A 16269-nucleotide genomic window follows, 5' to 3' on the forward strand; every position below is an offset into this window, starting at 1 on the left:
ACTACAAAATGAAATGTGACTAGAAAGTATTGCAATGTGAAATGCTTTTACAGTAACAAATATTTTACATAATTTGACATCGTGTAATAGGTTTTCCAACGGCTAAGGTGAGTGATGAGACAAAAGAGAAGCATTGAGAAACAAAAAACACATAACAGGTTAGTGAGGCCAGTAACCACAGATCAGAAACATGCAGCTCAGAAACCGTAAAGAGCTGCAAGAGGACAAAACACAAACTATCGGAGAGAGAAGAAATAAAGTTCATGACATAAAAGAGTGGCATATATAGGTATGGAACGTTAAGGACAGAAGGGATGTAGTGTCGACATCATCATGGAAAACCCTCCAGCAGCCTAGTCTTAGTATATAGCAACATAATTAACCCTTGGGTTGTCTTCAGTTCAAAAATGACCTGGCCACCATGTTAAGTTGCATAAAAAAACCCAAATGACTTTTTTTTCTAACTTGAAATTTGAGGACTATTTCTAAAGTGACGCCAACATTAGAAAAAGTCAAACAGTGTCTTTGTTTATGTTTTCATCAAAGCTGTACATCATCAGTATCAAGATCGTCTTCAGGTAGTTAAAAATCACAGGACAGTGGAGTAAAACACACCCACATCGCACACACGCACACACACACACACACACACACACACACACACACACACACACACACACACACACACACACACACACACACACACACACACGCACACACATACACACACACACACACTATGTTTTTCTATCATTGTGGGGACATACCATTGACTCCCATTCATATCTAACCCCTAACCCTTACCCTAACCTTAACCCAGACCAAAACAATGCCTAACCCTAAAGAAACGTTTTTGCACTTTTACTTTTTTCAGTAAAAACAACATGGCCAAGAAAAGACTGTTTAAACTTGTAGGGACCAAAATGAGGTCCCCACAAGTGACATTTCCTTTGGTTTTCCTATGGTTTTCCAACAATAGCCACCACCTGATCACAAACACACACACACACACACACACACACACACACACACACACACACACACACACACACACACACACACACACACACACACACACACACACACACACACACACACACACACACACACACACACACACAGAGAGAGAGAGAGAGAGAGAGAGAGACCGAAATTGTGTGTGCATTGATCTCAGAAAAACTATAACTTTCTTCTATGACACAGATGTCACATCAACCATCCACAACAAATCTGAAGTTTTAACAATTTCAAACAAATGAAACATTTCTTGAAAGCATTGTTTACTAAAGGGGAATTTGCTATAAATGTGCTACAGATGACACCCCACTACTTCTTTCTTTGCTGAAGATTCTATAATAGTCTCATAGCTCAAAGTTCCTTGTTGTCATAGGTCAAGATTGTAGAATGTTCAAAATTCTAGAATGATGCCATAGGTCATTATCTTGGAATGCTGTCATCAGACAAGATTCTAGAATGATATCAAAGCTCAATATTCTGGTATGATGTCATAGTTTAAACTTGTGGCATGCTATCATAGGTCAAGATTCTAGAATGATGTCATAGCTTGAGATCCAGATATGTTGTCATTGATCAAGAGTCTAGAATGATCTCTTTGCTCAAAATCTTGGAATATTGTCAGTGATCAAGATTTTACAGTGCTGCCATAGATCAGTGCTCAGTGGTCAGTTATATGTTATCAGAGGTCAAGAATCTGAAATGCAGTCATATCTCAACATTCTATAATGATGCCATACTTCTGGAATGTTGTCATAGGTCATTATCCTGGAATGTTCTCGTAGGTCATTATTCTGGAATGTTGTCATAGGTCATTATTCTGGAATATTGTCATACGTCATTATCTTGGAATGTTGTCATAGGACAAATGTGTAAGCTGAGCCAATCAAGCCTTTGATAGTTAATTACCTATTATTGATCAATATTGAGCAGAAAATTGTAAGAAAACAAGGAAGAAAAGAATGTAAAATTTTATTTGGAATTTTACAAGACACCAAAATATGATGTTGAACTATGAACAATGAACTTTCTAGTTACTGTTAGCACTTCTGGTGCACCATTGTTTTACTGCTAACATTTGTGTCAAGATTAGCAGCAAAGAACCCAAGTGTGGATGCAACAAGCAGGACAGTGATGGTGACAAATAAACTTTAATCAAAGCAGCACTTCAGGTTACAAATGCAGGCAGATAACAAAAAGTGGCTGAGTGTTCAGAAAAACTATACTTAAAGTCCACATGAATATCAAAACAGGTAAACTACAAAAAAAAACACAAAACTGAAAGAACCAAACATCCAAAATACAAACCTGGTTAACACAAGGAGCATGCAGAGGAACACAGGTTTGAACATGTTGGAGATCCAGAGCTTACATTGGAGTGGAACAGGAGGGCTAAAAGGCATCTCCTTTTGAACTCCTATCATGTTTAACATTTTTTAAACAGCTCTATTACATAACTATGTCAATCAATACAAGTTAACATGATGCTACTAGTTGAGTGCTCTGTGCCATATTTACTTACCATCTGCTCAGCTCTAGACTACCTTATTCATGCTTCTGTCTTTTTATGTGCTGTGTCTTTATCTGTAAATATACAGGACATAAAAAGACAAGATTCATCTTTTTTGTCCTGGTGTGACCCCCAAATCCACATCTCCTTCCCTGCAACCTTTATTTTTGCATAGGTTTGCAATAATTCACAATAAAATGCTGGTTACACACTAGAAAATGTCATGGCATATGTAAATGATAAAACATCACCAAAGTAGGAGTAAATGCATTATAAAATAGATATATTTGTCAGAACAACAGTAATGAAATAATATGCAGATTACACAAAAGATTACACACTGGCATTGATAGACAGTTTTGCTAAGACATTCAGCATTTACAGCAGCAGTTCTCTGTCCATTCATAGATATACTGTAGTCTGACGTCTTCCTTCATCTGTCCATCCAGCTGTGTATCGTGTTATTCAATGCCTTCATTCCTTAGTAGCTTTCTCAAAGTCTTCAAGTACTGAGAATCTGGGTACCCAACACTGAAAGAACACATAGTACAGAGAGACAACTACTTTATAAGATCAGCAGCAATGTTTCTCAAAGTAATATTTTTCTGTCATGGTCACCCTGAATATTCAAACCTCCCATTCCAGAAGAACAAGTGGAAATTAACGATATTATCAAAATATTAGAATTATGAATACTTTATCACATACACCAAATTTACAGTGTCACAAGCTTCTCCTACTACAATTACTGTCACTCAAAGAGCAGACTTTGGCTTTGACTGATGCCTTTGCTTGAGTAGCATCCCTTGTTTTTCTTTTTCCCCCCTTCAAAAATCTGTCCATTCTATACTTTATTTTATTGTGTGAATAGATTCACCTAATCTGAATCTTTGTAGTGCTATCTAGAGCAGCTCCTGCTCATTAACAAATGTTAAAGATCATTATGTTTTGGAACAGCATAGATTTCAGTACTGCCATGTTTCAATTTGCCAGTTCTTAAGCAGCACCCTGGTATGAACCTCCAGTATTCTGATAGGAATGAACAAACACTAACTAAATACACTATAATCAGTTTAGTGATATTTTGGTTCAGGTGCAGGATCTAAAGCTGACACTAAGGCAAAAATCCTCTGCAGACCAGCTCATTTAGTCCAATAAATCCTTCAACAGCCATGGTTGCCTTGGTGTGGAGTTCCACAATATTTTTGTTGTTTTTCCAGGGTTTATTCTCTCAACATATATTAGTTTAACAGAGATGAACTTTTAAACATCAGGCAACACACTCCTGATGCTTTTCTGCTGGTTTTCAAACATACAGAGGCTTTATTGGACATTTTAGTTGGAGGAGTGGCGATCCTATGCAAGCATTTGCAACGGAAGAACTGCTGCTCCAAACATGGATTGACAGGGACTTTTCCAACTCTGATGCTCTGTGTTTCACAGAAAGCACCTCGGATAGCGTGTTACATCTGCTGGGCTTCCAGATGTTCAGAGCAGATCGTATCACAGAGTGAACAGGAAAAACCAGAGGCAGCGGATTGTGTTTCTAGTGAACGAAGGTTGGTGCATGGGCATTATAACGATGAAGAAGCATTGCTGTCCTAACTTGGAAGTGCTCTACATCAAATGCAAACCTTTTTTTTCACTGGGCCAGTTTCCTCATTCATTCTAGTTAGTGATTAAGTCCCTCCTCAGGCCTGTGTGAGTGCAGCACTGCAACTTCTGGTCGATCAGGTGACTGATTCAGAGCAGCAGCACCGGGCCTCTCTATGGGGATTTTAACAAGGTGAAATTAACATGTGAACTGCCAAAATATAGACAACACATAACCTGACCCACGACCTGTCCAGGGTGTCCCCTGCCTTCGCCCGAGTCAGCTGGGATAGGCTCCAGCACCCCCCGCGATCCTAGTGAGGATAAAGCGGTGTATAGAGAATGGATGGATAACCTGACCCATCAGAGAGAACAACATGTTGGACCACTGTTACAGCCCACAGCAGCTGTAGGACTGTGATCACTCCCTGATCCATCTCATCCCAGTCTACAGGCAAAAACCTGCTAAGCAGGTTGTAAAAACTGTGAAGAGATGGACCAAAGAAGGAGAACAGGACTTTCAAGTCTGCTTCGACTGCACAGTCTGGATCTTCTTAAAAGCTGCTGCTGACGACCTGGATGAGCTGACTGGGTCAATACCACTATAAAGAACTTTTTGGCATCCTCATCAGAATCACTAAGTTATCATTACCATGCTACAAAAAAGGAGAAGTTTAGGTGTTACTACAAATGTCCATACATTGGCACACAAAGCAGTGCAAGTACAACTTTCTTAAAATGTATTTTGGTAATTTTATACTATTTATTATTTATTTATTATTTATTAGTTTTTTGTTCAGTTCCTTGTTGATTGCATCATCCAACATCTTGACAGACTGAGGACCTACTCTAGGATTCTGTTGGTGGAGTTCAGCATGGCCTTCAACATGATCATCCCGGATCTCTTCCTGTCCAAACTCATCCTGCTGTGGGTACCAGCCTCCACCTGTTAGTGGATCTCCAGGTTCCTGACAGACAGACAGCAACAGCTGAGGCTGGACAACTTCATGTCCAGCACCATCAGCACCGGTGTTCCCCACGCATGTGTTCTCTCCCCTCTGCTCTTCTTCCTGTACACCAACAACTGCATGTCCTCACAGCCCTCTGTGAAGCCCCTGACATTTGCAGATGACACCACTGTTGTTGGTCTCATCCAGGACAGTGATGAGTCTGGTTAGAGATTGGAGGTGGGGCAGCTGGCTGTCTGGTGCAGTGCCAACAACCTTGAGTTGAACACGCTCAGAACAGTGCAGATGACAGTGAACTTCAGGAGGAACACTCCTGCACTCTCTCTTCACCATCCTAAACAGCACTGTCTGCTGTGGAGTCACTGAGGTTCTTGGGCACGACCATCATTCAGGACCTGAGGTGGGAGATATCCGCATAGACTCTGTGGTGAAGAAGGCCCAGCAGAGACTGTACTTCCTCTACCAGCTGAGAAAGTTCAACCTGCCACAGGAGCTGCTGGACCAGTTCTACTCGGCAGTCACTGAGTCGATCCTGTGCTCCTCCATCACTGTCTGGTTTGGTTCTGTGACCAAATCAGACATGAGGAGACTTCAACGACAGTCTGCTGAGAGGATCATTGGTGTCCTGAAGATGGAGGCACCGGAGAAGCTGTTTCCCTCAGGCCACCTCCCTCATGACCAATAAATCAATTAACCACAAATAGACTCTTTAAAATACCAGACTCATGTTCAATATTTGAACCCATTCACCTCATGTGAATGCTGTATTCTGGGTGCAATTCTTTATTATCCACGTGCAATATTGTAATTTATTTTATTTGGTTATGTAAATATAATGTCACTGCTTGCCCAGTACATGCAATCTTCACTTAGAGTATAAATTGCACTTTTGTTTTTTCACCTGATTTATTCACCTGTAATGCTTCATCCTGTTCAATAGATCACCTGTAACAATGCAATATGGCTGAAGCTATTTTTTTGTTTTTATATAGTACTTATTGTCTAACTAAGTTTTCATGAGAACCGTGAGTTTCAGTTACCAGAACCTTATGTGTGTGAGAGTTCACGTGGCAAAAGCTTTTTCTGATTCTGAGAAGTGATCTAACACCAATCTTTAACTGTATATCCATCTTTAGTTGTATACATCGGCTGAGATTTCTACTCACGCTCCGCTTGCTCCTTCTATTTGTGTTTTTAGTGGAATGGAAGCGGTGGTCACCACATCCTCTCCTTCGTTGTTGGTGGCAACAGTAAAAAGGAGCTTCTTGTTGAAGGCCTTGTCCAGTAGCTTGAGAACCCTTCTGCCCTCACGATTGTCAGGCAGGTAAGCACAGAGCCGCAGCCCTGCAAACGGCTGGCCAGGGTGAGGGTGTTTGTCCTGAAAGAAGATAGATTAAGTTTCAGTGGCAAACAATACAAAAAACATCTATAGCAAACTCTCCTTATGTCAAATAATTTGCTTTGAAGGAAACAATTGGTTCAGCAATAAAGTGCACTAGTAGTTTTTTTTGCTGTATTAAATCCTGTATGTGGTTCTGCGGGAACATGGTTCTATTGAACTACAGGGATGAGGTAAGAATGTCTGGGCTTTTATGTCTAATGCTTAGTCACACACCATCTTTCATTAACCCATATGTTAAGCCTAGCAACACTGTAATCCAAACAAGGTTTATAGCATACTATATGGTGACTTCAGTAAGAATACAGACCTGATGATCTTTTGCTGAGTTTTATGTATTGCAGGTTTTATCATACTTACTGAAATTGCAAAATTATTTTTCCCTTCACTGTACACTCAATAACCCATATTCAGACATTTTATTTGTTTTTTTTATAGAAGACCATTTGACAATAATTACAGCTTGAATCTGGGGTAAGGCCTCTGGTTTTGAGACACTTATTTCGTTCTGTAGACCAACTTAACGTCTGGACTGTCATCTTTCTGTCTCCAGACAGGTTTTAGGTCTGGAATATTTCAGTACTGTACAAAGTTGATTAGATAAACAGTTGTTTAGAAAGGTGTGGAGGACAAAGAAAACATACAGACACTTCTACATTTATTATTGAGACAAAAGATAATTTTTTTACCTCGCCTTAACATTTAACCAATGCTGGAGGAAACACGTTTTGAAATCTGTACTGCTCTTCAGAGTTTTCAGTTCCAACCCCCTGTAGCTCTGTTTGTTATGACTTTGTTTGACAAAGCTACATTTTATTTTCTGAGAAATTAATAAGTTCAGAAAGAGCGCACCTTTATTTGAGTATTTCACGGAAGTAATGAGTCAGTTGAACTTTGGGACTCCATTACCCATGATGCTCGGGTTCAAGCAAGGGAATTTTAGAAGGTCAACAGCATGTACAAGCAGGAAAAATGCTTAGTTTTTGCTAGTAGCAAGTTATACTGTGCCATGAGCTAAAGCTGTGGTTCTCTTTGTGTTCACTAAAGCCATTTGTGAAACAGAAGTCCAGACTTTTGTCTTATTTGAAAGTCACTGTGGAAGCCACAACACTGTTAACCTGTCAAGCCAGTTCATCAGCCTCTACCTTGGTAAGAATGCTGCAAGTGTGCTCTGTTGTGACCTTTTTTACTTTGTCATCTGGGCAGTGACTTCAATAAAAAATGAGCAGGCAAACAACTATTAATAAATAGTTTCAGCAGATCCATGAAAACTCAAACTGTAAAGAAATGCTTGGTGTTGTGTGAGGCAAGCCTACTGTCTGTATTCCATCTGGGAATATGTAGTTGATCTGCAAGGTGTTGTCATCAGGAAATCCTGGCAGGTCTTTGTGGAGGATCACCCAGGTCATCTGGCCTTCTGGCTGGCATCCATTAAGAGTGTTAAACTTCCCATTCACCTCTTGAGTAGCTGCACAGACAGCATTTTTAGTCAGATTATCCAGAGGTAAAAAGACGATGATAATGGAAATCATAACAATTAGCTGTGTGTGTTTGTGAAAGACCTTGTTGTACCAGTGATGGAGGACCCTGTCCACTCAGATAGCGGTTGCAGTGAAACTTGTCACTGCTGTGGCCAGAACCCATACTGCAAAGTAGGAGATAAAACACGGATGAGAAAATAGAATGGTTCCAGCTTATTTGCTGAAGATATCTTTAAAACGAACACTGTCCATGAGTACTCCGTCTTGGGAGGACTGCAGTGTTTTAAAGGACCGCTCCACTACCCCTCCTGTTAAAGGTCAGAGCACCGTTCATGGTTAGTGCTGCTCAGCCTATAAAAACAGCTTCAATTTATTTTGTAAAGCTTTCTGTGGCTCTACAACGAAAATGAGCCTCATTTTGTCAAAGTGAAGTCATTTAGCTCAAGTTTGGAACCAGTAAATAGTGAGTTTTCTTGCAGACAGAGATTGTCTGTTGAACTGCTTCAGATAATGATTAAGGTTTTTGTGATTTACAACCAAAGGCTGTTGGGGTCAGAAGGCACAGCTGTTAGAGTCGCTTGAATAAAGGTGTGGATTGTTGACAAACTTCTGACCAAACATGTATGGATGAAAAATGGGTTTTGAAGCTTTGTATTACTTCTCTTTAATTGTGTCTGCTTTAACACACCAAGTATCCTTAAACAAGCGTTCTCTGTCTTTTAGACGTAGATTAATCCCTCAGTCTTGCCTTGAAGGTGTGCCATCAGCAGAACCAAAACATCCTCAAAGCCATACAAAGTAGATAACCTGATTGGAGCCATTTGTTTTAGTCCTCACCTGTGCTTTTGTCTTATTGCTCATGTTTATTTCTGGTTGGGCATCTTAGTGATATGATATGTCCCTAGACTGCAACAATTGAATACAGCGTTACTATTAAGACTAACCTATAAAACCCAAAATGTAGAAAACCAGAATTTCTCTTTCTATGTGTATTAGATCATATTGCGTACCCTAAGTAAAAATCAAATGTTGTGGTTATAGTCTTAGGCTGCACAGTGACTTGATGGTTAGCACTGTCGCCTTGCAGCTACAAGATCCCTGGTTTGTGTTACAGCTTTCCTAGGATCTTTCTGCATGGAGTCTCCATGTTCTCCTGTACATGCGTGGGTTTTCTCCAGGTACTCCAGCTTCCTCCCACAGTCCAGAGACATGCTGAGGTTAATTATGATTCTACATTGTTCATAGGTGTGAATGTGAGTGTGATTGTTTGTCTCTATGTGTAGTCCTGTCATAGACTGTTACCTGTCCAGGTGTCTCCTGCCTTCACCCTCAGTCAGCTGGGATAGACTCCAGTTCCTCCAAGACCCAAATGAGGATTAAGTGGTGTGTAGATGCTGGATGGATGGAGGGTTATTGTGTTTTTTTGCCTAAACTGTGCCACTCTTTGTAATTTATAGAATTTACACAAAATAAAATAATTTTAGGTACAAATTGTCACAAATAAAGAATCCATACCTACTGTTAGCCCACTGAAAGGCTTAAAGTGGATATTTTCACTATGTTGAATTGATTTTATTATTATTATTATTATATTTTATTTCTTTTTACAAAAAATCATTTTGGATAATGTGGTGGCTAATGTGTATTTACAGTGCCTATTAAAAGTTTTCACCCTTTTGGAAGTTTTCCCCTTTTATTGATATTCAATGCTGAATGTTTGTCAATTCAATTTGACAACAATTTACAAAAAAGGCTTACATTACAGTGAAATAAAGTAATGTCAATTAGAAATTAAATAAAAATATAAAATGTGAAATAAATGATTGCATAAGCATTCAACCCCTAAATCAAAAACAGGCACAGCCAACTGGCACTGGAAGTCACACAACTAGTCAAATGGAGGTCATCTGAGTGCAATGAAGGTTTTTCAATTGATTCTCAGTGGCCCAGGCCATGGTCGGAGCTTCACAAATAAACAACTGGACTTCTCTTTTAGGTTTCTTGAAGATGCTTCACCTCTCATCGAAGAGGCTTTTTCAGTTCGTAAGGAATTCTGAAGTCCAGAACTAAAGAAGCCTCTTGGAAAAGAGGTGAACCATCTTTAAGAACCTAAAACAGAAGTCCACTTACTTTTTACTGAAGGTCCTATGATTCTAGTATAAAGACACCTGCATATCAGTACTCCTGGCTATAACTTCACCTTGAAGACAAAGACTCCAAGCAACTCTGTAAAAAGGGTATTAAAACACACAGATAAGGGGATGACTGAAAATCAGCTAAATCCATCACTAAAAAATGGAAGACATATGGCACATGTGTAAATCTGTCCAGAACCTCAAAAAAATGAGTGACTGTACAGCAAAGAGACTTGTGGGGGAGACCACCAAGACATCTAAGACTCCAAGGATGGAGTTACAACCTTCAGCAGCAGAGAGACAACTGTTGCCCAGGTTCTTGACCAGTGAAAGCTTTACTGAACAGTGGAGAGAGAAAGATACAGTTGAAAAAAGCTCATTAAATCTTGTTTAGAGTTCACCAGAAGGCATGTGAGAGCCTCTATAGTCAAGTAAATTGAGGTTCTTAGGTCTGATGAGGCAAGAAGGCTTGTAATGATAGCGGGTGAAATAAATGATGCAAAGTACATATAGGGAAATCCTAAAGGACGACCTAGTGCAGTCTGCAAGACAACTATGACTTGGAAAATGACTTGATGTCTACCAAGATAATGAGCCAAAGAATACAAAGCTACACAAGAATGGTTTAATAACATTAAGATGGGGCCGAGTCATAGCCCAGACCTCAATCCAACTGAGAATGTCTGGCTGGACTAAAAATGGACTGTTCACTCACAACCCCTGTGCACAATGGCAGTTTTGTAAATAGAAATGGAGTGAAATTACAGTGTCCAGTGAGTGGCTGTTTGAGACCTGTCCACACAGGCATATGTTTAGATATTTGGCATCACTTTGCAGGAATCTGTTTTCACTTTGACATGAAAGGAATCTATATAAAAATCTTGTCAAAAAACGAATTATATTGACCGTGATTTATTATTGAAAAGTCATGATAGCAGAACGACTTCCAAGTTGGATAAAAATTATGAAGGAGGCAGATAACACCAAAAAAGGTGATGTTCTGTTAAGAAAGTAGCATCTGAGTAAAGCAAATAAATGTCCTGCAGATACAGTAGCAAAATGTCACTACATATCAAGATATCATTGACTTGTTAAACATTAGGTTTGTCCTGTTCTGAAAGAATCGGTCCCTAATTTGGAGCTAAAGCCAATCAGTGCTGTGACGACCACACGACACACGATACACAGTAGGGCTGTCACAGCATGTAGCTGAAACTGTAGGGATTACAGTAAGTCTTTATCTGCTGACGACGCTGTCATCATACCTGTTTGTAATAATGTTATCCACACCAGAGTAAAAAGTCCAGCTTTTCTTCTGTCTTACTCATTGGTCTTCAAGTGCAGACAATTAGCTAGCTCATGACTGCATGAGAAAGAGAGACAGAGACAGAAAGGAGGAGAGAGAGAGAGAGATGGGAGTGTCGCATTTCATGGTTGTGGCTTCGTGATCTGTTTGACTGGTCTGACAGCTTTGGCTATGCTTGTCATGAAAGAGAAATACAATGTGTGTGCAGAGGTCATGAGTAAAAGAAAATAAAAAGAATTATTTCCTCATAGCCATGTCCTATGTTGTGGTCATCATTTATTTTCAGAGATACAAGTACATGTATGGTGAATAAGGACAGAGTTACTAGAAGCTGAAACAAATGTGCCAGTGGAATATCATATATAGGTATATAATAAACTTGTAATGTTTATTTCCTGAACAAGTGACAAAATAGCTCAACAGGGACCATACAGACACATAAAACCTTGAAATTTATATAATACAAATATTTACCTGACAATTAAAGCCACCACATGCTACTAAAGCTACTAAAAACTACAAACTACAAAAAAATTCAAAAATGTTTTAAATAATGAAGGAGTAGTATCACATCTTTTTGTGTTTTTATATGTTTTCAATGGATACGATGATTGTTCCTTCAAAAAATTTAAAATAAATCAAAACAATCCTTCCTGGAAAAAAAGAAACTGTTAAAATGTCTGAAAATGTGGATTTTCCAGCTCCGAAGCTAATTTTAGGAAGACTTGAGGTAGTCGCTTCTGGTCCATCACTAAATGATGTTTTGGTATGACAAAACTGTTTCAACTCACAACATTTTGGTTGGAACTGAGTAAATATTAATGGAGATATTAATTTTTTTTAAATTATTCATGTTTGTTTTGATGAAAAAGTATAGGTTTTCATTATTTTAATTTCTGTTAAAAAAAAATATAAAAATCAGCATTAACTTTTCACACGATGACAAGTTCCAACTTTTTCCTGAAGTTTCTGGGACATTCAGGAAAAAGATCTGTAAAATCCTGTGAATAGTAAGGAATTGTTGAGGCTTTAAAGATGCTTTAAAGGGACTGCTGAAGTTCTAAAATTCAACACTGAGGGCCTGTTTTCAGAAATTCATAACCCAAACAGTATTTGGAGTAGCTGTGGGATTCTGCAAGATTCCATGGTTTAAGTAGATGTTTATCCCTGATTTATTTCAAGAACATCCATGAGCTCAACTGGGAGGCCCTAAATGTGTTACAAATTAGTAGATTTAACAGACTGAAAAATTACTTTTTAAATCTGTTAGTCCTGCATCTGCAGACACCATTTTTTATGCCGGTGTCTCTGTAAAGTACCTAGAGATTTCTCAGTCAGTCCCTGCAACTTTTCTCCTTACTTTTACCCACAACAAGTTTGACTGAGACTTAGACAGACTTTATTATTCTCCAGAGGGAAATTCTGTGCAATAAAAATACAAGCTCTGATGAGCTTTCTACAAACAATCTCATTGTTTGAATCAAAGGTTAGTTTTTGTTGTTTATACTTACATTTCTGGAAAACTTCAACAGTGTGACCATGTCAACACCATAAAAACAGAAGACACAGATGCATTTTTCACTGTGCTAGTATTTTTACACTGAGGCCGATATTTTACCTGTGCTTGGCTTCTCATCTTATCCAAGGGTTAAGTCCTGCAAGCAGCACGTTTCAGGCAACACTTGTGTTCCTGCTTGCATCACTCTTGTCCTAGCCTTTATAATTATTGTGTTTCTGATTGCAACTGTTTTACCTGATTTTATTTTATTTTTATTTATTTTAATGATTTATTTTTATCTTATTTTATTTACCAGCGATTATTTGGGACTTGTTTTTATTTGTGTCTGTAATCTCAACAGCATTGGAAATGAGGGAAACATCAATGTCCCTTTGAGACTAAATAAAGGTTTGAATATTCAACATATACTCAATTGTCTTTGTTCTTCCTCTGCAATCTGCTCTGCTTTCTTTATGATAATAAACCTTCTCTGCACAGTGAGTAAAATGCTCAAAAGACTTTATTTTCGGTCTGCACAGAGGCTGGTCCTATAGGACATCAAAGCCAGCCATCCACATTTGACTCATACCAGTTTGCCTACAGAGCCACATAGGCCGACACAGGATATCATTGCAGATGATCTTCACACTGCACTGCCTCACTTTGAACAGCAGGGAAACTATGTGAGGATGCTTTCACTGACTTCCTCGTGCTGCCTTCAACACCTATGCTGATCTGCCTATCCCCTGCAGACTGGTCACTAAACTGGGTCACCCAGGACTTTCCCAGAAGATCTGCAGCTGTTACCTGCCTTTTTTGAAGGACTTATTCAGCTTTCATTGCCTCAGTAGAGCAGCAAACATTCTTAAGACCAACTCCATCCTGAACAGGATCTGGTTGATGTACTACCCTCAGGTACAGTGCCTTGTGAAAGTATTCGGCCCCCTTGAACTTTTCAACCTTTCACCACATTTCAGGCTTCAAACATAAAGATAGAAAATTTTATTTTTTTGTCAAGAATCAACAACAATTGGGACACAATCATGAAGTGGAGCGAAATTTATTGGATATTCTAAACTTTTTTAACAAATAAAAACCTGAAAAGTGGGGCTTGCAATATTATTCAGCCCCCTTGCATTAATACTTTGTAGCGCCACCTTTTGCTGCAATTACAGCTGCAAGTCGCTTGGGGTATGTCTCTATCAGTTTTGCACATCCAGAGACTGAAATTCTTGCCCATTCTTCCTTGCAAAACAGCTCGAGCTCAGTGAGGTTGGATGGAGAGCGTTTGTGAACAGCAGTCTTCAGCTCTGCCCACAGATTCTCCATTGGATTCAGGTCTGGACTTTGACTTGGCCATTCTAACACCTGGATACGTTTATTTGTCAACCATTCCATTGTAGATTTGACTTTATGTTTTGGATCATTGTCCTGTTGGAAGATAAATCTCCGTCTCAGTCTCAGGTCTTTTGCAGATTCCAACAGGTTTTCCTCCAGAATGCTCCTGTATTTGGCTCCATTCGTCTTCCCATCAATTTGAACCATCTTCCCTGTCCCTGCTGAAGAAAAGCAGGCCCAAACCATGAGGCTGCCACCACCATGTTTGACAGTGGGGATGGTGTGTTCAGGGTGATGAGCTGTGTTGCTTTTACGCCAAACATATGGTTTTGCATTGTGGCCAAAAAGTTGGATTTTGGTTTCATCTGACCAGAGCACCTTCTTCCACATGTTTGCTGTGTCTCCCAGGTGGCTTGTGGCAAACTTCAAACAAGACTTTTTATGGATATCTTTGAGAAATGGCTTTCTTCTTGCCACTCTTCCATAAAGGCCAGATTTGTGCAGTGTACGACTGATTGTTGTCCTATGGACAGACTCTCCCACCTCAGCTGTAGATCTCTGCAGTTCATCCAGAGTGATCATGGGCCTCTTGGCTGCATCTCTGATCAGTCTTCTCCTTGTTGGAGGTGAAAGTTTAGAGGGACGGCCGGGTCTTGGTAGATTTGCAGTGGTCTGATACTCCTTCCATTTCAATATGATTGCTTGCACAGTGCTCCTTGAGATGTTTAAAGCTTGGGAAATCTTTTTGTATCCAAATCCGGCTTTAAACTTCTCCACAACAGTATCTGGGACCTGCCTGGTGTGTTCCTTGGTCTTCATGATGCTCTCTGCACTTTAAACAGAACCCTGAGACTATCACAGAGCAGGTGCATTTATACGGAGACTTGATTACACACAGGTGGATTCTATTTATCATCATCAGTCATTTAGGACAACATTGGATCATTCAGAGATCCTCACTGAACTTCTGGAGTGAGTTTGCTGCACTGAAAGTAAAGGGGCCGAATAATATTGCACACCCCACTTTTCAGGTTTTTATTTGTTAAAAAAGTTTAAAATATCCAATAAATTTCGTTCCACTTCACGATTGTGTCCCAATTGTTGTTGATTCTTGACAAAAAATTTAAAATTTTATATCTTTATGTTTGAAGCCTGAAATGTGGCGAAAGGTTGAAAAGTTCAAGGGGGCCGAATACTTTCACAAGGCACTGTATGTGCTTCAAGTCCATCAAATCATGGACAGACTGAAAAACAGCTTCTACTCCACAGCCATACTCACACAGTCAGGACCTGAGTACCTTGTTGCAATTACTACTACCCATTTATGCACTTTGTATTTGTTGATTATGAACTAAGAGACTACTAACTAATTTTGTGGAAAAATTCTATTCTATTCTGTTTTTAGAAATATCTAATGGTTCTACTGTTTCACTATTTAAATCATGCCATTAAAGATATTTAAAAAATGTTTTTTTTAAAAAAAAGAGGCTACCAAATCGATCACAAAACAATGAGTAGTCTCAGCTGCTCCGTCGGGTGTCTAAGTGCATGAAAACAAGCGCAGGTGACTCTCGCCTTTGATTTGGTCATAGTGCTATCTCTGCTGTTACCTTCCCTTCCAGTTAAGTACATCAGGTACAAGTACAAGCAATAAAACCCACACAAACCCCAAACTCAAGCATTCCTTGAAAATGTGAAGGCTGCAAAACAAGTCCGTCCTCCCCCTCAGAGGGAGTTTAAAGGTATCTGCTTCTTCGTTTGAAATCCTTTGTTGTTGTGACACAAAAGCCAAGCTTGTTTTCAGTGACCTCAGAGACTCTGCAGCAGAGACAGACAATCCTGCTTAAGCTGAGAGGGCTGGGGAGGGCTTAGGAAACAGGCTAGGGACAAGAGGAAGGGTCGCAGATGGGATCTCCGATGGGATAATTAACATGTGTCCCAAATCCTCCCTGACCCTCCTACCTAATCCAGAAAGGAAGAGAAAACACAGAGAAATGTCCAATTACGTTCTGAACTTTCCTTTCTTT

General features: G+C 39.5%; 1 protein-coding gene across 1 annotated transcript; it reads right to left on the minus strand.

The window, feature by feature from the left end:
- Positions 1-2149: 2149 nt before the first annotated feature.
- On the minus strand, positions 2150-11500 carry dtx3la (deltex E3 ubiquitin ligase 3L a). Its single transcript, XM_051940036.1, has 5 exons — positions 11366-11500; positions 8047-8129; positions 7801-7952; positions 6252-6463; positions 2150-3055 (listed from the first exon to the last, which is right to left on the minus strand). Exons 2-5 carry the CDS (start codon positions 8126-8128, stop codon positions 2986-2988), a joined length of 516 nt encoding a protein of 171 aa, XP_051795996.1. The 5' UTR covers position 8129; positions 11366-11500; the 3' UTR covers positions 2150-2985.
- Between the last annotated feature and the right edge of the window lie 4769 nt (positions 11501-16269).

The sequence above is a fragment of the Acanthochromis polyacanthus genome, chromosome 20, assembly GCF_021347895.1.
Source record: "Acanthochromis polyacanthus isolate Apoly-LR-REF ecotype Palm Island chromosome 20, KAUST_Apoly_ChrSc, whole genome shotgun sequence".
NCBI lineage: Eukaryota > Metazoa > Chordata > Actinopteri > Pomacentridae > Acanthochromis > Acanthochromis polyacanthus.

Excerpts from the sequence above, each read along its gene's own strand:
- dtx3la (XM_051940036.1), bottom strand. The coding sequence starts at position 8,128 with ATGGGTTCTGGCCACAGCAGTGACAAGTTTCACTGCAACCGCTATCTG. Across the intron at positions 7,953-8,046 it reads TCCATCACTGGTACAACAAG|CTACTCAAGAGGTGAATGGG; the intron begins GTCTTTCACAAA and ends CTGTCTGTGCAG. Across the intron at positions 6,464-7,800 it reads TCCCAGATGGAATACAGACA|GACAAACACCCTCACCCTGG; the intron begins GTAGGCTTGCCT and ends ATCTTCTTTCAG.